Raw genomic sequence first — 23,315 nt, forward strand, 5'->3', positions numbered from 1 at the left:
TACTAGGCAACCAGGTAAGGGAGGAACTAAGCCTTGCAGGGCCAGTCTGGCTGGCTGCCATTTAGGGCTGCAATAGTATGCAGCAGGGATACCCCAACTTGAGTATTACACCTGCATATGTCTGTACAGGATGCCGAAGGTAAGTATCGGGGTAACTGTTAGGGCCCGGGGGGAGGGTTAGGGTTAGGCACTACAGGATGGGGTTAAGGTTAGGCACTTGGGGCGTTTAGCCCTAGCACCCCCACCCCCTCTAAGGGTTTGTTCTAGCTGCCGGTTCCGGTATGAATGGTCGACAATGTTAATGTCGACAGTCATTAGGTTGACCACTATTGGTCGACATTGACATGGTTGACGTGGACAAATGGTCGACATGTAAAAATGGTTGACACATGAAATGCCGACACATGAAAAGGTCGACGTGGATTTTTGCTCTGTTTTTGGTGTCATTTTTTCCGTAACATGACCAGGAACCCCAATTATACCGCATTCACATCGCAAATGCCGGATCCTACCCAGTAAGACAAACGTGTACTTACCGGGTGGGATCCGGCATTTGCGCTCCTCTGCTGGCTTTCCGACCCGGCAATATACCGGGTCGGTTGCCATAGCAGCAGAGGGAGCAGCAGCAGCAGGGGCGGGGGTGGAGGCGGCGCCGGGAGATGAGCTCATCTCCTGCGCCGCCTCTGCCTATGCTGTGAATGGGAGCCGATTCGCATCGGAACGGCTCCCATTCACACTGCGCCTGACCCGGTAATCAACCCGGTAAGAACCCTTCTTTTTTACCGGGTTGAATTACCGGGTCAGGCGACCCGCTAATTCACAATTGGACCTTTCACATCGCACACGGACCCGTTTCGACACGGCAATATGCCGTGTCGGTACCGGGTTTTCAGTGCGATGTGAAAGGGGTATTAGTGTACCGCGTCCCCTTGCATGGTTCGCGCTGCGCTCGGCACAGGTTACTATTCCCAATCGTAGTCCACATGGATGGTAAAGTAGGAAAAAGTAAAAAAAATCTATTTTTTTTATTTTAGAAAAGCCATGTCAACCTTTTCATGTGTCGACCATTTGTCCATGTCAATGTCGACCAATAGTGGTCGACCTTATGAGTGTCGACCTTAACATTATCAACCATCTGAACAGATATCTGATGGTGCTAGAACCTGAACTTGAAGCATGAGGTTCACATACACAGGTTTACGAAAGTGGAGCGGTTTCCCAAAGCAATCAGTCATTTTCTACCAATCACTTTCTAGATTGTACCAGAAAATTATTAGCTAGAATGTGGTTGGTTGCTATGGGCCAGAATCAGATTTGTTGCTAAGGGCAACATTCTATTTTTATAGACCCGCACCTTACTAAATTTATCCCAGAATCTACAGTTTATATGTAGCCCTTGGTATCTGCTCGTACTGTGTTGCACTAGCTCCGCATTGCTCTCACCTCTTCCATGACTTGGTGCCACCACCTAAGATGGTCACTTACTGATGATAAGGTCATACTTGCCTACCTGACCCTCTCCATGAGGGAGAAAATGCTCTGTTCCTGGACTTTCCTGGTAATGTATGATTGCCATCACCTGTAGTGAAACACCTTTCTTATCAATTAACTAGCTCACTAAAGGTGATGGCAATCATACTTTACCAGGAAAGTCCAGGAACAGAGCATTTTCTCCCTCATGGAGAGGGTCAGGTAGGCAAGTATGGATGAGGTGCTGACTCGGGAGAAGATACCTGACCAAAGGGGAATAACACAGACATGTACACCTGAGGAAAGGGACAGACTAAAAATAGATCAAGGAAATATATGTAAGGCCTGCAAATCACTTACGACAGACAAAGGGGGACCTCACTGACTGAAGGAGGCGCATGTTACATTCTCAGAAGATCATAATGATATAAAATACTGTAAATGGGAATAAGAAGACGATACTAAATATTAATGAGTCTGATTACGCTGCATGCCAGCAATGACCTGTTATACATTAGCAAAAATCTTTTAAGGTGAAAATATCACAGCTCATAACTAACAACGATGAGAAGTATGTAGTATCATATGATGATACAACAAACAGCAATGCAGTTCTATCAATTAGGAGCAATTTTTGCAGTTTCACCTTGTGTCACATTTTCCCGGAGTCACATTATAAAAATTAATAAATTGCAAAACAGGTGTCAATAGTCACGGCTATAAATAAACAAAAATGACATGGGTTTGCTCGCACCCCCAAAGCTGGTGAAAACGTTTTCAAATTAATCATTTTCATCTAGAATGGTGTTTTTCCCTGTATGTCGTATAAAAGGAAAAAGGTAAATTATTTACATACAGTACTAGTTACCAGCCCATAAAAATTACGGAAGAACAAATCAGTAATGTCAACGTCGACTGCCATGCGCGCCTGAATGGAGCACCACTTAAATTTCTCAGTCAGGCCTCATCTAGTGGCCACCGGCCTGCAAAACACTTTAATTCCCTCCATAGAGGTAAAGAGCAGCATTGGCCTTTTATTATATAGGATGATGAATGCTTTGTTTGTTTATGCATCTTCTGAGCAGGTGAAAACTTTGGAAATGCTGCTTTTATGGTAAAAATGTTGGGACTTGCTTCAGGACTACTTTGACCCCAATAATTATTTAGGCACTTATTGGTTTTTAGCTTAATTTGGCCAATACTAATTACATGTCTTTTTTTGGAGTTCTATTCTGGAAAGTGCAGAATAATCTGATGAAAGATGTGGCCAGGTATATGGGGGTGCTGTACGGATGGGACAGGTGTTTTTAAGATTGCAGGTGAGAGTTACAGGTGTTTTTTTTTTATACATCTGTAACGTTGCTTAAAATGGTACAAAAATCAACTTACAGACATTTCTATGTATCCCAAATTACTCTAGAGAATTTATTTGTAGAAAAATACTCGCTTTCCATCATTCTTAATTTGTTATGAATAAAATACAAAGATCAGTCAGTCTTTTACGAGACCCAAAAATGTTGCTACTGGCCACTAATAGACTGATAGACAAAAAGGTATTTGCACTTTTTAGAGTACAGGTTGCAGGGGCGTATTAAGAGAGGAGGGGGCCCGTGTTCAAGCAATGTAGTTGAAATCATGGCGGTCGGAATCCCGACCGCCAGAATACCGGCAGCGCCGCCACAGCTATTCCTAATCCTGTGTGTCCACGACACCCATGTAGTGGGAATAGAACCTGTGGCGAGCGATGCAAGCCACCGAGCCCACAAGGGGCTTCGTTCTGCTCGCCCCTCTGCCAGCATTCTGACTGTCGGGATTCCGGCATCTGTATTTTGACCGTCGGGTTTCCGACCGCCAGGATTCCGTACCCAACCCGTGTGCAGTCTACGTTTGGGCCCCCTCCTCTCTTGCCGTCAGAGCAGTACAAACTCTGAGCACTGGGGTCCCTAGGAGACCCTAGCACTGTGCCAGAGTCTAGTACGCATGCGCAGATCTCCAGAAAAATGGCGCAGCGGACATATTCCCTGTGATTTTCCTACTGCACATGCGCGCAATGCTGGTAAAATGGCTGCTACTGCGGGACTCGGGAGGGGTAAGCATTCAAGAAATGGGTGCAGGGTGTGTAGCTTGGGCCCCCTTGTAGCCAGGGGCCCGTGAGCCCCGTACAGCTTGTACCCATTATAGATACTCCACTGGCAGATTGATTTTCCCAGTTTTTCTCCACACTTAACAAGGCTATTAACAGGGGATCAGTACGTATTACCACCGGACGGAATTCTGGCGGTCGGAATACAGACACCGGGATCCCGGCAGGAGCAATCCCGTCAGGAGGGCGAGCGCAACGCAGCCCCTTGCGGGCTCGCTGCGGGCACGGTGCCTCACTACGCTCGGCACACTAATTTATTCTCCCTCTATGGGTGTCGTGGACACCCACAGAGGGAGAATATGTCGGGATTGTGCCGGTCGGGATCCCGGTGTCGGTATTCCGACCACCGGGATACCGTCCGGCGGGATCTTCACCGCATCCCATTAACAGACAGGATTACTGCGTGAGTGCTTTTTCCTTTTGAATTGGTCGTAAACTAGAAGCGCGCACACATGCGCCAAGTGAAATTACAACGCAGTAGGTGCTTTAAATCAAGCCCATGTAAATAACATTTTTACAGCGGGTAATTGAATATGCCCCCCACAAATAACATTTCTGTGAAGAAAGGAATGAATGCCCTGTCACATTACAATTCCCCGGCTTCCTGTCTTCCAGGTAACTGCATAAAGTGTGTGGAGTGCTCCAAGAACAAGGGCCTGGACTGTGTGGGTGGTTTGGTGACCTGCGGAACCTGTATGACAACACTCACAAAGGAAGACTATGGTAAGAACGCTCAGCATTCCCATCACTGACGTTTAGCAGAGGCTGCCTCTCATTTATCTGTCTGTTTAATTAATCAACTGGAAATATGTTCCCTGTTCCATGTGAACCCTGTCACTGTAAAGACCTGGTAACACTTATAGGCACACAAATAAGGTAAGCACTGTATATTAACATTACAGCATTCCTATACACTTCACTACATGACAGGGACGCACTGGGGCCCCAAATCGGGGCATTTGTGAATCTGCACCGTCACAGGGGGGCACATGGGCACGATGCATGGGGGCGTGCCGCGAGTCAGGGGGCGTGAATTCATGGCATGCCCCCATTTCCATGGAGACAGGCGGGGGGCAGCTAAACCAGAGAGATGGTGGCTGGCCTTCCTGGCTCTGTCGGACCGCACCGTTGACATGGTTAAAATGTTGGTATTATAACATATTGACATCTAGAAAATGTCAACGTGGATAGAATGTCGACATGAAATGTCGACCTGGAAAATGACGACATTAGCATTAGGGCTAGTGTTATGGTTAGGATTAGTGGTTAGGGTTTAGACTCGGAGTTAGGCATATCCATAAACTACATTGTCCACATTGTGACCATGTTGCCATTTCATCAGTGTTGACATGCTGAACATGTCAACATGCTCACTGTCAACCTAATATTCCAAACCCATACAGACAACAGTGTAAATGTAATAATGAGGTAACATAAGCATGCTCACCTGTTTACAGTGGCGGATTAAGGGGTGGTGTCCAGAGGGGAAATATCCCCCAAGGCCCCCTTTGTCAGGAGCCCCCCCCCCCCACACATACTTTTATCACAGCTGCAGCCGTGTAGAGCAGGAGATTTCCAGGACACTTCAATCCAGAGTAGGGAAGACGGAGGTGGAGGCAGAGCAGGCGGCGAGGCTAGACAGCACTTTGCCAGCAGCAGCAGGGGAAGGGGGGGGGGGGTAGCTACAGATCCAGAGTGATGAAGCCATCCAGTAGCCAGCCCAGAGGTAAGAGGGTCTCAGGGAAGGGGCACTGTCTGTCTATCTGTCTGTATGCATGCATATATATGTATATATGTGTGACTGTATAGATGTATGTACAGGGTGAGGCAAATTTTTGTTCCAGATTTGAAAGGTTATCAAAAAAAGACATTGTAAATGCCAATCAAAATATTAGCGCATAATCTAAAATTGCATGGAAAACAGTTTCTTTTCAGTTGGTTATGACTGTGTTTATGTTTGCAAGTGTGTGACAAGTATGTATATATATATATATATCAGGGGTGTGCACCAGGCCATTTTTCGTGTTTTGTGTTTCGGTTTTGGATCTGGATCTCCTTAGTGTTTTGGCTCTGGATTGTATTTGCCAAAACCACCCTTTGCACGTTTTGGTTTTGGATCTGGATTTTTTTCAAAAAAATTATCAGAACAGCTAAAATAACAGAACTTGGGGGTGTTTTTGTTCCTACAGTATTATTAACCTCAATAACCTTCATTTCCACTCATTTCCAGACTATTCTGAACAACTCACAGCGCACAATATTGTTTGCATCCAGTTTAGGCCAAAAAGTTGCACCGAGGTAGCTGGACAGATATATTTTTAAAAAAAAGAATGTATTTTAAAAAAGACACATTAGGGAAGGCTCAAGATTTCAGTTCACAAAAAGATGATTAAGGCAAAGAAGAATAAAAAAGGCAATATTTTAGATTTAATTTATTACATTTATTTTAATTTCAATTTAAATTGATTTAATTTAATTTATTTAGAATCAAATTCTTCATTTCCTCCAAGATATCTTAGATATGCAGAAAGTTTACTATATGAGTGTGGAGAGTTTATTTAAATTAATTTAATTTAAATGTATCTAATTTCTAATTATTATTAATAATATTAATTTGAATCAATTACAATGTGGTGATAAGAAGAGTTATGAAAATAGGACATAAGAATGTGAGCTACAGACACCACACCCTGAAATGGATGGAGCATATTTGGGTGTATTCTGGGAGGATACAGCACAAAATATATATAAAAAAAAAAAAACTCTTTTATTTTGGGTGGACTGACAGAACACCCCTAGATGGACAAAGCAGCTGCAGTCCCTGGATGTATACTGGGATGACACAGCACAAAATATTAATTTAAATCAAAATATATATTATTTTTTTATATCACACACTGCAGTTACAGTGTCGCACAACTGAGTTAAAAATATGTAGAAGTATTTTTTATATCACACACCGACGTTACAGTGTAGCACAAATGAATCAGAAATATATATATATATATATATATATATATATATAAATAATTACACACTACAGTTGACTACACTGACAGTATCGCACAATGTGTTTATGAGTAGGAAATAATATACTGTAGTCTCACCGGCAGTGTTCCAGTACTTATGAAAATAAAATAAAAATTGTATAGTACACTGGGGTACAGCACAAACAAAACAAAATAGATTTTTTTTTTATAACTATAATTTTAGGCTTTTTGTTTTCAGCTTTTATTATTTTAATTTTACACTGGGGCGGAGACCCTGGATGGATGGACAGATCACCCCTTTCAGATTCAGCAGACAGAGCACCCTTTTCAAATACATAATAGAAATATATTTTTGGCTTTGGATCACACACAGATATATAGCAGTCGTGTATGTCAGCCGCAGTACTAGTAGTCAGAGTGATGCACCAATAGAAATATATTTTTTGCTTTGGATCACATATAGAGGATATATAGCAGTAGTGTACAGCAGTACTGGTAGTCGTCACTGAGTGGTGCACCGATAGAAATATATTTTTTGCTCTGGATCACACACAGAGGATATATAACAGTAGTGTACGGCAGCCACTGTACTAGTAGTCAGAGAAGCATGACATACCCCAGGTCACGCCCTTCCAGTGACAAGATATGAGTGCCCAGATTTATCAAGCCTCGGACAGTGATAAATTGCACGGTGATAAAGTACCAACCAATCAGTTAATGTCATTTTGCAAACACAGCCTGTAACATGACAGTTAGGAGCTGATTGGCTGGTACTTTATCACCGAGCAATTTATCACTCTCTGAGTTTTATATTCTATTATGCCATTATCAGCACACTGGTTTATTTAACTGTTGGTTAATTACTCGACACACGTTTTGCTGACCTCTATCTTCCTCTATCATGAATAATTTGCTAGAACACAGACAGCTGGATATTTCAGCAATTCCTTATTCTGAAAGCACCTGTGACACATTCATGTGTGAAAATAGCAGCCATGTTACTGTTACTGATACACTTGTACTAACTTACTACCCATATCCAAAGCCCCCGTAAGGAGAAGTCTTCCTTTAGAGAAACATACTGTAAAGTCCAAAAGAGTTCTTTATTTTACTGCCTTAGATACGACAACGGATTTACCGTTTCGATCCAATTCCATCCAATGTACAGATCTCACCTCCTACTGTTGTCATCTCCAAGGGCAGCAAATATAAACAAATCTGCCTGAATAAAATAACTCCATAAAAGCGGATTCCACCCTAAAGCTTCAGAACTGCCCATTCTTTTGCCAAAGGGCACATACAGATGAGCGATTGATACCCACATGCATCAATCCATTGCTCATTGACATGTAAGTAAGTGTACCTTATGGATTGGCCACTTTTATACATCTTCAAAAGCTCAAAAAAATTTTTTATTTCTGCCAATTATGCAACTATCTCTCTGAAATAATGCCCTAACTATAATAATGATGTCTTCCTCACAGGAGGTGGAAACATATGGTACTCCGTGAAGAAAACATGCAATTTATCCCCAGCTGTGTGTAACTATACATACAGTTTATCTTCAGAGAACTTTACTACAACCTACACGTCTTCCTGCTGTGGCACCGACCTCTGCAACAATAAGACTGTCCAGGGTAAGAGAACCGCCAAGGGGGTAAAACTTTTCCTTAAAAGTCAATATTTCTGTATCATAGCTTGGTACTTACAGTAAAGTGGGTCTTTCTCCAATATAACAAGGGACAATGAATGACCTGTATAGGGCTCTATAGACCACCAGACACTGTGTAAGTGAGAATGAGTACTCCCTGTGGGGTAACTGGGGCTCACTAAGGTATCTTAGGCTGAAGGATTGCACAGATAATACATGAGGGAATGGTACATTAGCTTAAACAATCGCCAGGTGAATCACCCAACTCATAGTTCCTATCTTACTCCCACAGTGTTCACGGTGGGAGACAACTCTTCACTTACAGAGGTCTGGCCGATGTAAGACTCTTTTCTCCCCAAGAACAGGTCTCTTAATTCCTACCTTATTTCCCAATCTGTCCTGTCTCTCCCCGGGGCAGGTACCCTATTACCATGTGCCCAACAGGGCTGTGTGGGGTTGTAGAGACCCTCCCCTTGTGCACTAGGTACCTCTTGTTGTGTAGTTGCCAATGAGTCTTCCTGCTGCCTTGGTGGTGTACAGATATATATGGAGATAAAGTGGACGGAAATAAAGTACCAGCCAGTCAGCTCCTAACTGCCATGTTACAGGCTGGGTTTGAAAAATGACAGGAGCTGATTGGCTGGTACTTTATCTCCATCCAAGGCTTAGTAAATATACCCCATAGTTGTGTGATAGATCACAGAAGAACCCACACTACCAGAGTGGGACCTCAGGCACATGACAATATGATCACTGGACAAATAACGCATCAATTATTAGGGTAATCATCATTTATTAAAACATCATAATTAAGTATTTCATGGGGCAAAAACATTTTATGCATTTACAAGGGTGGCGGCCCACATTGATGTATGATTATATTAAGAGGGCAATATTATTCTAACATTATATTAAGGGGGCAATAATATTTAAAATGTATTTTATGGGGCAATACTATTTCATTTCTAACATGGGCAATAATATTTTATCTATGACATAGGCAACACTTTTTATTTCATGATGGTGGAAACATTTATTTTAATGGTACACAATTTTGGCATAACAGAACTTGTAGTGCCACAAGTGGGCACCCATATCTCCCACATGAAAATCCGGCATTTGTCCATGCAGCAAAGAATATGTGAGTTAGACAGAGGCTATAGATATCATATTAATGAGAAGTGACAATTTATTTGCATAGAATTAGGGCCACAGTTAACAAAAAGTTATATTCTTGCTATCACTCATTAGTTACTAACCTTAAATGGTGCTCCAACCAATCGGACTGGGGCATGTAGGGCCCACTGGGGGGGGATGCTGTGGTAGGGGCCCATATTTTGGGGTGTGGCCACTCTACAGGGGAGCTAGCTGCCACAAAGACTTGCCTAACCATTATTAGAGAGTGCATGGGCTGGACCCCTTGACAAATTTATATAGTAAATACTGCTAGTGCATGCATGATAATGTACCATATTAATAAGGGCAATGCACTATAGATACACCATAGTCCTGTGCAGCATATGGCAATATGTATAATGTATAAGTCAAGTGCACAATTTGGATCCTGATCCCCAGAGGAGGGGATGGGGGTGGGGGGGGGGGAGGCAGTAGGGCCCACAGGTGGTTTACCCTCTGAACCCCTGTGGCCCAGTCCAACCCTGCCCTACCTGTCATTTTACAAACACATGACAGTTAGTAGTTGATTGGTTGGATCACAATTTAAGATTACTAACAAGTGATAGCATGAATATCACTCATTGTTAGATCTGCCCCTAAATACTCAGGGGGTGTTGTATCAAACATAGGAGAGAAATAGAGTGGAGAGAGATGAAGGGGTCGATTTATCAAAGAGTGATAAAACTTGTTGTGAATTATAAAACTCATTGGGTGGAATTCAAAAGTAATTCGCACCGGCAGACAGCAGATGGTGCACAACAGAGTTATTCAATTGTAGCTCCATTTGGGCGCAATCAGCTGCCTGCACCAAGCCGAAAGGAATGAAAAGTGACCCGATTTACGCTGCTAAACCCGACACAAATGGGCGCGATAACGGAGATCAATTGAATATTGCCCCTGAGATCTCCCGTCACTTGAATTTGAAGTGAAGTCACTTGAACAATGAAGGGAATTGAATTCCCTCCATTGTGTATGATAAATAGTTCTCCAGCCAATCAGCTCCTAACTGTCAAATTTCAAACACATGGCACTTAGGAGCTGATTGGCTGGGGCCCCAGTTATCATACGCAACTAGTTTCATCATTCAAAAGTTTTTTCACTTGTTGACAAAGTGACAGTTTACACGCTGTGTTTGATTAGTTGGTACTTTATCGTTCTTCACTTTATCTCTCTCTCCAAGTTTTGATAGATCTCCCCCTCAAGTAGCAGCAAATCTTGTTTCTTTTATTCTTTCACTGATCTTTATTTCACAATTTGCCTCCTCAGTTACTCCTCGGAACCCCACAGAAAATGGCATTAAGTGTCCATCATGCCAGCTGGCAAGTGCAGAGGGATGTGTGGCTAATAGCACCGTAAGATGCACTGGCTCTGAGACCAAATGTCTAATATTTAAAGGAAAATACACTCTGCAAGGTATGACCAAAGAAAAATAAAAGTCACTAGTACTACTAATGTATATAAAAAAAAATAAAAAAAAAAGAGGACGTGAATATTTAGAAGCTGCGGTGCTGCCAAACAAAGAGAGAGAATGCAAACTTTACAAAGAGACAAAAGGAGCACTGGGGCAAATTCAGTATGAATCACAAGTAGTGATTCGTATGGAATTTTTGCTGAGGGGCCGCGGGCGCATGCGCAGCAGGCCCTACTGCGCATACGCCCGCAATTTCAGCGGGCGGCCGCAGAAATTGCGATCGCCTCTGCCTGTCAATCAGGGGTGGCAACGCTCCGTTTTCTGGGTGGAAACGGAGCATTGCAGGGGCGTGCCAGCCCAAACGGTGGGCTGGTACGCGCGAAAGGGGGAGTGTCAGGGGTGCGGCCGCAGCGGCTACGTGACATCACACGCAGCCGCTGCGACAACAAAAATGGCGCCGGGACTCCTGCAGACGCAGCTAAGCTGCACCGGCCGGAGTCATCCTTAATTTCTGCTAACAAGCAGAAATTGCATGCTGTTCGCAATTTCTGCTTGAAGCAGGGGGGGGGGAGGCGCCGGTCAGCATGCTGGGCGGCCTTGCCCAGCGCTGGGCGGCCCCCAGCATGCGCGCTAAAGCAAATTCTGATGATTAGCAGAATTTGCTAACCTTACTGAATTGGCCCCACTGTCTGCACATTGGTGGTCATTCCGAGTTGATCACTAGCTTTATTTGTTCGCAGCGCAGCAATCAGGCTAAAAAAATGGTTGTTCTGCGCATGCGTATGCGGCGCAATGCACACGCGCGACGTACGGGCACAACGAACGATGCAGTTTTGCACAGGGTTTAGTGATGCATTTCAGTCGCACTGGTTGCCGCAGAGTGATTGACATGAAGTGGGCGTTTCTGGGTGGCAACTGACCGTTTTCAGGGAGTGTGCAGAAAAACGCAGGCGTGCCAGGAAAAACGCAGGCGTGGCTGGGCGGGTTTGTGACGTCATCCAGAACTGAATAGTCTGAAGTGATCGCAAGCGCTGAGTAGGTTTTGAGCTACTCTGAAACTACACAAAAAAAATTGTAGCCGCTCTGCGATACAACCGTTCGCACTTCTGCTAAGCTAAAATACACTCCCAGAGGGCGGCAGCATAGCGTTTGCACGGCTGCTAAAAACTCGGTATAGCCTCCATAGGGCCTGACTCAGGTTGGATTGCAAATTCTGCTAAGTAGCAGAATTTGCAATCCATGTCATCACATGCTGACTGCTGCTATCCCCCTTGATCCAACAGAAATTGCGATCACATCCTTATCATAATTTTTACGGTTGGATTACGATTAGCAATCCGACCTGAACTGGGCGCCCGCCGCCTATACTGTATTATTATCCTTTGTTTATATGGTGCCACAAGGGTTCCGCAGTGCCTAACACAGTACAAAAACAAATGAGGAAAAGAAGAAAACCAGTGACTTACAGTACAGAGCAATGTAGGACATGGTATATAAACATTCCTGCATCAGCCAATATGACACTAAAGCATCAGGGTGGCAGAAACCGAATGTTAGGCGCCGTTGTAGGGAGCATGGAGAAGAGGATAGTCTAAGTAAGAGAAGGAAAAGCACATGAGGCGAGAGGGCCCTGCTCGTGAGAGCTTACATTCATACTGTACTGTACTGTATATACAGAATAAGGACAGTAGTTCCCTCCCCTGGGCGGACTGTGGATGGCTGACTCAGTCATCCTGTCCTGTATTTTACACGTCTCCAGGCTGTAGCTGGCTGACCTCCTGTGCATGGTTCCGGTATGAATGGTCGACCATGTTATGGTCGACAGTCATTAGGTCGACCACTATTGGTCGACATTGACATGGTCGACATGGACACATGGTCGACACATGAAAATGGTCAACACATGAAAGGTCGACACATGAAAAGGTCGACATGAGTTTTGTAACTTTTTTTGGTGTCGTTTTTTGCGTAAAGTGACTGGGAACCCCAATTAGTGCACCGCGTCCCCTCGCATGGCTCGCTTCGCTTGCCATGCTTCGGGCATGGTGCCTTCGCTCCGCTACTGCTTCGCTCGGCACAGATTACCGTTCCAATCGTAGTCCACGTGGATCGTAAAGTATGGAAAAGTTCCCCAAAAGAAAAAAAAGTTAAAAAACTCATGTCGACCTTTTCATGTGTCGACCTTTCATGTGTCGACCATTTTCGTGTGTCGACCATGTGTCCATGTCGACCATGTCAATGTCGACCAATAGTGGTCGACCTAATGACTGTCGACCATAACATGGTCGACCATGTGAACGGATACCCCTGTGCATGGGGGCTGATTCAGACCTGATCGGTGCTGTGCAAAAGCAGCGATCAGGTATGAACTGCACATGCGCCACCGCCGCAGTGCACCGGCACATGCCAGACAGCCGACAGCTGTCGTAGCCCAGCAATCGCCTCTGCCTGATTGACAGGCAGAGGCAGTCGCTGGGCGGGAGGCGGCGGGAGGCGGCGGGCCGGCGGTGTTTAGCCGCCATATAGGGGGCGCGGTCCGGGCAACGCAGGCATGCCCAAACCGTTGGGGGGAGGTGCAAAAGCATTGCCGCTGTGCGATGCTTTTGTAGTTGTGCGACGGGGCAGGCACTGGCATGTGGGGCGGGCTAGCCCTGTGCTGAGCGTCCCCCCGCATGGCAGTGTGACTGATCGTAGATGTGCTAAATTTAGCACATCTACAATCAGGTCTGAATTAGCCCCATGGTCGGAGATGGACCTCCAGCTTACTAATGTGTCTGCATTGCAACCTATAGTAGCTGCAGAGCTCCCCTCCTGTGTGCAGATCTGTGCAGGGTCCTAGTACCTGCCAGATACAACCAGTAAGTAACAGAGTCAGTGCAGAGCGCACCTCTAATACTGTCATAATAAAAGGGCTGAGTGCAGAGCTCCCGGGAGTGAGGGCCACACAGTCCCGTTGGCCTCCCGGGAAACTTTCCAGGGACTTTAACTGCCAATCCGCCCCTGGACTCAGTCTGCAAAGGAGATGCAACAAAACAAATCAGTGCAGGGGAGCAAGGTATCCAAATGCAGCGGCAGCAGAACACAGAGGAATTAAGGCACTATCGTCCAGCAACACAGAGCCTCATCCCAATAGTGTAGCATGGCATTATCAGTTCACCATTACTGTGGCAACACTTTAGAAATATTCACAGGAGAACGGAAGAGGACGTCAGGGGCTCCCTCAATGAGCTGTACAATGTACATTGATACAAATTACCTAATTGAACCGTCATTACCCAGTAGATATGTTCACTCGTCTCCGTCTCTCTGACCAGTATATATGGTCACCCGCCACTGAGCAGTAGGTAATGGTCACCCACCACTGCCAAGTAGATGTGAACACCCAGCATTGACTGGTAGACACTAAATCCATAGATGAGTGTAAAGGCCCGTACACACTGGCCGATATATCGGCCGTTCTCTTGAACGGCCGATATATCACGGGTCCGTCGGCCAGTGTGTACGGCCGATACGTCTGTGAACTCCGTCGTTCACAGACGTATCGCATCGGCCCCGCAGCACAGCCGACGGCAAATTTATCTATTGATATATTGGCGCATCGCTGTGTGTGTACTGCGGTCGGCCGCCAGTACACATGCTGCGGCGGCCGGCGGTGATTGACAGCTGAACTGGGCGGAAATGTGTACACGCCCGCCCAGTTCATGACGTCAGTCCCCGACGGATCGGGCAGTGTGTATGCACAGCACAATGCCCGATCCGTCCATAGATATATCTGCCGATTAATTGATCTGCAGATATATCTTTCCAGTGTGTACCCACCTTTAGTCACCCACCATTGCCACTTAAATTTATATAAATACCTTTTGACTGCAGTTAGCAAAGAACATCCCTTCCTTCAAGCTGGTGCACAGGGGTCGATGAACTAAGGGGTCTATTTACTAAGCCTTGGATGGAGATAAAGTCACTGGAGATAAAGTACCAGCCAATCAGCTCCTAACTGTCATGCCACAGGCTCTGTTTGAAAAAGAACAGGCACTGATTGGCTGGTACTTTGGGTTCTATGTACTAAGGCTTGGAGAGAGATAAAGTGGATGGAGATAAATAACCAGCCAATCAGTTCCTAACTGTCATGTTACAGGTTGTGTTTGAAAAATTACAGGAACTGATTGGCTGGTAATTTATCTCTCTACACTTTATCGCTCTGCAAGGCTTAAGGTGGGTACAGACTATTAGATATATCTGCAGATATATCTATGTACGGATCGGGCAGTGTGCTGTGCATACACACAGCCCGATCCGTCGGGGGACTGACGTCATGAACTGGGCGGGCGGGCGCTCGCGCCCGCCCAGTTCACCTGTCAATCACCGCCGGCCGCCGCAGCATGTGTACGGGTGGTCGGACGACCGCCCCGTACACACACAGCGACGGGCCAATATATCTGTAGATATATTGGCCGTCGGCTGTGCTGCGCGGCCGACGCGATACGTCTGTGAACGACGGAGTTCACAGACGTATCGCCCGTACACACTGGCCGACGGTCCCGCGATGTATCGGCCGTTCAAGATAACGGCCGATACATCGACCAGTGTGTACGGGCCTTAAGTCATTAGACCCCTTTATCTCTCTCCATGCCTTAGAACATAGACAACAACATTTTGCACCTCTGCAGTCATAAGCGCTGTTACGTAATAATCCTTGTGCTATAATGTATGCTTTGTGGGTCTCATCTTTGTAGCTGCATTTACCACCTTTACTGACTGGTAGAGAAAGTAACTAGAGATGTACACCGGAAATTTTTCGGGTTTTGTATTTTGGTTTTGGATTCAGTTCCGCGGCCGTGTTTTGGATTCGGACGCGTTTTGGCAAAACCTCCCTGAAAATTTTTTGTTGGATTCGGGTGTTTTTTTTCAAAAAACCCTCAAAAACAGCTTAAATCATAGAATTTGGTGGTAATTTTGATCCTACTGACTGGTAGAGAAAGTAACTAGAGATGTACACCGGAAATTTTTCGGGTTTTGTATTTTGGTTTTGGATTCGGTTCCGCGGCCGTGTTTTGGATTCGGACGCGTTTTGGCAAAACCTCCCTGAAAATTTTTTGTTGGATTCGGGTGTTTTTTTTCAAAAAACCCTCAAAAACAGCTTAAATCATAGAATTTGGTGGTAATTTTGATCCTATAGTATTATTAACCTCAATAACCACAATTTCCACTCATTTCCAGTCTATTCTGAACACCTCACACCTCACAATACTATTTTTAGTCCTAAAATTTGCACCGAGGTCGCTGGATGACTAAGCTAAGCGACCCAAGTGGCCGACACAAACACCTGGCCCATCTAGGAGTGGCACTGCAGTGTCAGACAGGATGGCACTTAAAAAAAATTGGCCCCAAACATCACATGATGCAAAGATAAATTAAAGAAAAAAGAGGTGCAAGATGGAATTGTCCTTGGGCCCTCCCACCCACCCTTATGTTGTATAAACAGGACATGTACACTTTAACAAACCCATCATTTCAGCGACAGGGTCTGCCACACGACTGTGACTGAAATGACTGGTTGGTTTGGGCCCCCACCAAAAAAGAAGCAATGAATCTCTCCTTGCACAAACTGGCTCTACAGAGGCAAGATGTCTACCTCCTCCTCATCGTCCGATACCTCACCCCTTTCACTGTGTACATCCCCCTCCTCACAGATTATTAATTCGTCCCCACTGGAATCCACCATCTCAGGTCCCTGTGTACTTTCTGGAGGCAATTGCTGGTGAATGTCTCCACGGAGGAATTGATTATAATTCATTTTGATGAACATCATCTTCTCCACATTTTCTGGAAGTAACCTCGTACACCGATTGCTGACAAGGTGAGCGGCTGCACTAAACACTCTTTCGGAGTACACACTGGAGGGGGGGGGGGGGCAACTTAGGTAAAATAAACCCAGTTTGTGCAAGGGCCTCCAAATTGCCTCTTTTTCCTGCCAGTATACATACAGACTGTCTGACGTGCCTACTTGGATGCGGTCACTCATATAGTCCTCCACCATTCTTTCAATGGTGACAGAATCATATGCAGTGACACAAAGCAGTGATACAAAGCGTAGCCTGCCTAGGAACGATTTGGCATTTGCGAGATGCTGCTACTGGTGCCGCCGCTGCTGTTCTTGCTGCGGTAGGCAATACTTCTACCCAGTGGGCTGTCACAGTCATATAGTCCTGAGTCTGCCCTGCTCCACTTGTCCACATATCCGTGGTTAAGTGGACATTGGGTACAACTGCATTTTTAGGACACTGGTGACTCTTTTTCTGACGTCTCTGTACATTCTCGGTATCGCCTGCCTAGAGAAATGGAACCTAGATGGTATTTGGTACTGGGGACACAGTACCTCAAGCAATTCTCTAATTCCCTGTGAATTAACAGTGGATACTGGACACACGTTTAACACCAACGCAGCTGCCAAGACCTCAGTTATCCGCTTTGCAGCAGGATGACTGCTGTGATATTTCTTCTTCCTCGCAAAGGACTGTTGGACAATCAATTGCTTACTGGAAGTAGTACAAGTGGTCTTCGGACTTCCCCTCTAGGATGACGATCGACTCCCAGCAGCAACAACAGCAGCACCAGCAGCAGTAGGCGTTACACTCAAGGATGCATCGGAGGAATCCCAGGCAGGAGAGGACTCGTCAGACTTGCCAGTGACATGGCCTGCAGGACTATTGGTTTTCCTGTCTAATGAGGAAATTGACACTGAGAGAGTTGGTGGTGTGGTTTGCAGGAGCTTGGTTACAAGAGGAAGGGATTTAGTTGTCAGTGGACTGCTTCCGCTGTCACCCAAAGTTTTTGAACTTGTCAATGACTTCTGATGAATGTGCTCCAGGTGACGTATAAGGGAGGATGTTCCTAGGTGGTTATCGTCCTTACCCCTACTTATTACAGCTTGACAAAGGCAACACACGGCTTGACACCTGTTGTCCACATTTCTGTTAAAATAATTCCACACCAGAGAGGTGATTTTTTTTTTTGGTATTTTGACCAGGCATGTCGATGGCCATATTCGTCCCACGGACAACAGGTGTCTCCCCGGGTGCCTGACTTAAACAAACCACCTCACCATCAGAATCCTCCTTGTCAATTTCCTCCCCAGCGCCAGCAACACCCATATCCTCATCCTGGTGTACTTCAACAGTGACATCTTCAATTTGACTATCAGGAACTGGACTGCGGGTGCTCCTTCCAGCACTTGCAGGGGGCGTGCAAATGGTGGAAGGCGCCACCTCTTCCCGTCCAGTGTTGGGAAGGTCAGGCATCGCAACCGACACAATTGGACTCTCCTTGGGGATTTGGGATTTAGAAGAACGCACAGTTCTTTGCTGTGCTTTTGCCAGTTTTAGTCTTTTCATTTTTCTAGCAGGAGGATGAGTGCTTCCATCCTCATGTGAAGCTGAACCACTAGCAATGAACATAGGCCAGGGCCTCAGCCGTTCCTTGCCACTCCGTGTCATAAATGGCATATTGGCAAGTTTACGCTTCTCCTCAGGCGCTTTTAATTTAGATTTTTGGGTCATTTTACTGAACTTTTGTTTTTTGGATTTTACATGCTCTCTACTATGACATTGGGCATCGGCCTTGGCAGACGACGTTGATGGCATTTCATCGTCTCGGCCATGACTAGTGGCAGCAGCTTCAGCACAAGGTGGAAGTGGATCTTGATCTTTCCCTATTTTACCCTCCACATTTTTGTTCTTCATTTTTTAATGTGTGGAATTATATGCCAGTAATATATCAATAGCAATGGCCTACTGTACTGTACTATATATGTATACTGTTGGTCACCAAAATGCTGCACTGTAATACTATATATATTGCTCACAAAAATGCCGCACAGATATGGAATGGATACGTGCAGTGACACAGAGCTGCAAGGTACAGCAATGGCCTACTGTACACAACTATATACTGTTGGGTCACCAAAATGCTTCACTGTAATGCTAGTATATATACTGCTCACAAAAATGCCGCACAGATATGGAATGGATACGTGCAGTGACACAGAGCTGCAAGATACAGCAATGGCCTACTGTACTGTACTACTATAATTATATACTGGTGGTCCCCAGTCCCCACAATGCAGCACACTGATCAGATATTTGCAGCACACTGAGCACAGATATGGAGCGTTTTCAGGCAGAGAACGTAGATATTTTCAGCACACTGAGCACAGATTATTTGCAGCACACTGAGCACAAATATTTGCAGCACATTGAGCACAGATTACGGAGCTTTTCAGGGAGAGAACGCTGCCACGTCCTCTCCGTTCAATCTCCAATGCATGAGTGAAAATGGCGGCGATGCGCGGCTCCTTATATAGAATACGAATCTCGCGAGAATCCGACAGCGGGATGATGACGTTCGGGAGCGCTCTGGTTAACCGAGCAAGGCGGGAAGATCCGAGGCTACCTCGGAACCGTGTAAAGTAGGTGAAGTTCGGGGGCGTTCGGATCCCGAGGAACCGAACCCGCTCATCTCTAAAAGTAACCCAACATTTTCTTTGAGATCTGGGAAACTTAGATTATTATCTGGTAGATACGGTATGATAGCTGACACTGAATAGTCCAGTAGGTACTTATGGTGTCCTACTGGTAGCTATAGCCCCATAGCCTTGATCAGTAATGGCCGACCACTTTTAGCTGGGCACCCCAGTGTTAGCAAGACATTGTGCTGGAACCTCAGGCATTTCCCAACAGAATTATATTCTATAACTGGCATCGAAGGATGTACAGGTGGTCCAGACCCACAGTTTCTGCACCGCTGCATTACATAACATAACTCACCTACATTAAGCTGATAAATGGAATGTTTATGCAAATAATTCCTCAGTAATAGTCAATAAAAAGTCAAAGAAAATGGAAATCAATCTAAAGGGCCCTACACATATAAAGATCCGCTGCCGAGCTGCCCGATGGCGGATACGGACGACGGTCGACCCGGCGGCGGGGGGGCAGTGACGGGGGGAGTGAAGTTTCTTCAGTCCCCCCGTCACCCGGCTCCATAGAAGTGCAGGCAAATATGGACGAGATCATCCATATTGGCCTGCATGCACAGCCGACGGGGCACCAGCGATGAACGAGCGTGGGGCCGCGCATCGTTCATCGCTGTTGACTCCACACTCAAAGATATGAACGTTATCTCATTCAATAATGAACGAGATCGTTCATATCTTTGAGGAATATCGGCCAGTGTGTAGGGCCTATTAGAGTTCATACATAGCAGACAAAATCTAACAACCAATCATTACTTCTGTGTCTCCAGGAATCTTTGATCTGTTTGATAAAAACTATGTGAGATAGATAGATAGATAGATAGATAGATAGATAGATAGATAGATAGATAGATAGATAGATAGATAGATAGATAAAAGTTTTCTGCATGCTGTAATATTAAGACCACTTGCATAATCTTATTAACCTGTTTTAAACAGGTTAATGTTTAGTATATGCATCTGAAAGGTCAACACTCGGTAGATTCTCTCAAGTTTATTATATCTAAACCATAATTGAGCATCAACACTCATTGTTTTCCATTACAATCATATGGTATGTAGGCTGGGGTGGTCTTCAGTATGCCGGCTGTCGGGATCCCGGCGCATAGTATACCAGCGCCGGAATCCCGACAGCCGGCATACCGACACTTATTCTCCCTCGTGGGGGTCCACGACCCCCCTGGAGGGAGAATAAAATAGCGTGGCGTGCCATGCCCGCAGCGAGCCCGCACGGGGCTCATTTGCGCTCTCCACACTGTCGGTAAGCCGGCGGTCGGGCTCCCGGCGCCGGTATGCTGGTCGCCGGGAGCCCGACCGCCGGCATACCATACCACACCCGTAGGCTGACCATATTATCCCTTTAACCTGGGACACCCATGAATTACACGGGTTCGGTGGCTGGCTGACTACAAGCCTGCATTTCACCTGGTTTTAAGCAGCCACAGAACCTGTGTAATTCATGAGTGTGTGTTAGGGTCTCCTGCTCTGTGCTGCCACGTCGTCATGGCAACCGGGAGACAAGTGCTAGCGGAGTAACCTGAGCGTAGCTGATACTCCGGTTCGGGTCTTTTGCTGTGCAGTGGTTACAGGCTCTGTGCACGGCAGGGGATCCGGTGCTGGTTTTTGTGCTCACAGTCTGTGAGGTCTGAGTGGGGCGTGGACAGCACCTGCTATATAAACCCTCTTCTCAGGTTAGGCAGATGCTGCTGAATCTTTGTTGGTTAGTCAGTTCCTGAAAGCTAGCTAGTACTGTGTAAACTTTGTATTTGTTTGTTGCTTACTGCAAATAGGCCTTGGGATTTGGTATTACACTCTGCCAATCCAGACCTAGCAGTAAGACTGGAGTCAGTCGTTTAACCTGCTGGGGTTCTTTTGCTACTCTGTGAACCTAGCAAGTTTGCGGCTGTATTCTCAGACTTGCCTGCCAAAATCCTTTCTCACTGTGCAAGGTGTTCAGGTGTCAGTTTAGTGGCAGTAAGCTGAACCAGTGCACTGCAAGTGAGGACTAGGATTGTGGAGACTCTCCTTGTGTCTATTATTCCATCTCTGACCAAGGAGTTTACTGCCACACCCGTTGGTAACCCTTTAGGGTTTTGCTGTTGCCCTTAGCAACAGCATTTCGGGTTCTCTACGTATTAAATCACTACATCTCGCTTCTTTCCATCTGAGCATTCCTAATACTAGGGAGACAACCAGTTTCTTAGCCTTTGGGCTTCTCTGTTCACTTTGTGTTTATTTTGTTACCCTATCACCTTCTGTGTATGTAATGTCATATTCCCCAGTCTGTCTGTGAGTTCATTTGTTTTGCATCCCTCACCGTTCAGACACCAGTACATTCCTGCTGGCACTGGTGTGCATAACATATTCAGCAGCCTAATACTCCTGCTGAAATTTTGTGGGAATATGGAGCATACCCCTCAAAATACTTTGCAACAGGTGGTCGATCAGGTGCAGGTCCTGACTCGACAATTTAATGATTTGTCCATTAAAATGCACACCTCGCAGGCCGCTGGCGGAGCTTCCGCAGCAGCAGTACCTTCAGGGGTTAAGGAGCCGAAAGTAAATCTCCCGGATCGTTTTTCTGGAGATCGCTCGCAGTTCTTTTGTTTCAAGGAGAGCTGCAAGCTATATTTCCAGCTTAGGCCTCAGTCTTCTGGGTCGGAGATTCAGCGGGTGGGCATAGCGATTTCCTTGCTACAAGGAGACCCACAGGTCTGGGCATATGGGTTGCAGCCTGACTGTCCGTCGCTTAAAAGTGTTGATGCTTTTTTTACGGCACTGGGCATGTTGTATGATGACCCTGACAAGACGGCCTCAGCCGAGGCTCAGATTTCGATCCTTAAGCAAGGGCGAAGGCCAGTTGAGGTTTATTGTACGGAGTTTCGGAGGTTGGCCCATGATACCCAGTGGAATGACCCAGCCCTGAGACACCAGTACCGAAGAGGTCTTTCTAACCAGTTAAAAGACCAACTGGTACAATATCCCTTGCCTGATAGCTTGGATCAGCTCATGCAGTTATCCATTCGGGTGGATAGACGGCTGAGAGAGCGCAGGCTTGAAAGGGAGACCGAGGTTTCCTTCTTTCCCAAGGGAACCTCAGACTCTGAGGAATTTTCCGAGGAGCCTATGCAGATTGGGGCTACCCGCCTCTCCTCGCGTGAGAAGACGCGGAGGAGACAGCAGGGGTTATGTTTGTACTGTGGGAATAAAGGTCATGTGGTAGTATCATGCCCAGAAAAGCCGGAAAACTTCAGGGCCTGAGGGTGATGGGAAATATCCTGTCAGGTCAGAAGTCGGAATTTCCCAAGAAGACTTTTATCATTCCGGTGACCTTGAAGATCCTCGGTCAAACTGTCAAGACTGAGGCCTTTGTGGACAGTGGGGCCGACGGGGTTTTTATGGACCGCCAATTCGCCCTGAAACACTCTGTTCCCTTAGTACCCTTGGCATCGGAAATTGAGATTTGTGGGTTAAACGGGGAACCATTATCCCAGGGTAAAATTACCTCTTGCACTAGCCAGATTTCTTTGTTTATTGGAGCCACACACTCTGAAAAATTGTCCTTTTATGTGACTGTCTGTACTTTTGCCCCATTGGTGTTGGGGTTACCCTGGTTAAGGGCCCACAATCCTCAATTTGACTGGGTCTCTGGGGAGATTCTTAGTTGGGGTACTGATTGTTTCAGGAGTTGCTTGAGCCTTCCAGTCAGGCTTTCGCAGCTAAGTTTGCCAGGATTGCCAGGATGTTATGCAGATTTTGCGGACGTGTTCTCCAAAAGAGTTGCAGAGGTACTACCTCCCCATCGCCCCTATGACTGTGCCATTGATTTGTTGCCGAATGCTAAGCTTCCCAAGAGCAGGTTGTACTCCCTGTCACGTCCTGAGACTCAGGCTATGGCAGAGTACATTCAGGAGAACTTGGCTAAGGGATTTATCAGACCT

The 23,315-nt window shown here is 45.9% G+C and overlaps 1 protein-coding gene across 1 annotated transcript in view; it reads left to right on the forward strand.

The window, feature by feature from the left end:
* LOC134965192 (phospholipase A2 inhibitor and Ly6/PLAUR domain-containing protein-like) overlaps positions 1-23,315 on the forward strand; it is a 41,262-nt gene that overhangs the window by 13,933 nt on the left and 4,014 nt on the right. Inside the window, exons 2-4 of the mRNA XM_063941704.1 lie at positions 4,229-4,336; positions 8,088-8,240; positions 10,697-10,843. Of these exons, the coding sequence (XP_063797774.1) occupies positions 4,229-4,336; positions 8,088-8,240; positions 10,697-10,843 (408 nt within the window). The remainder of the gene's footprint in view (positions 1-4,228; positions 4,337-8,087; positions 8,241-10,696; positions 10,844-23,315) is intronic.

This window comes from Pseudophryne corroboree, chromosome 10, assembly GCF_028390025.1.
Source record: "Pseudophryne corroboree isolate aPseCor3 chromosome 10, aPseCor3.hap2, whole genome shotgun sequence".
Lineage (NCBI taxonomy): Eukaryota > Metazoa > Chordata > Amphibia > Anura > Myobatrachidae > Pseudophryne > Pseudophryne corroboree.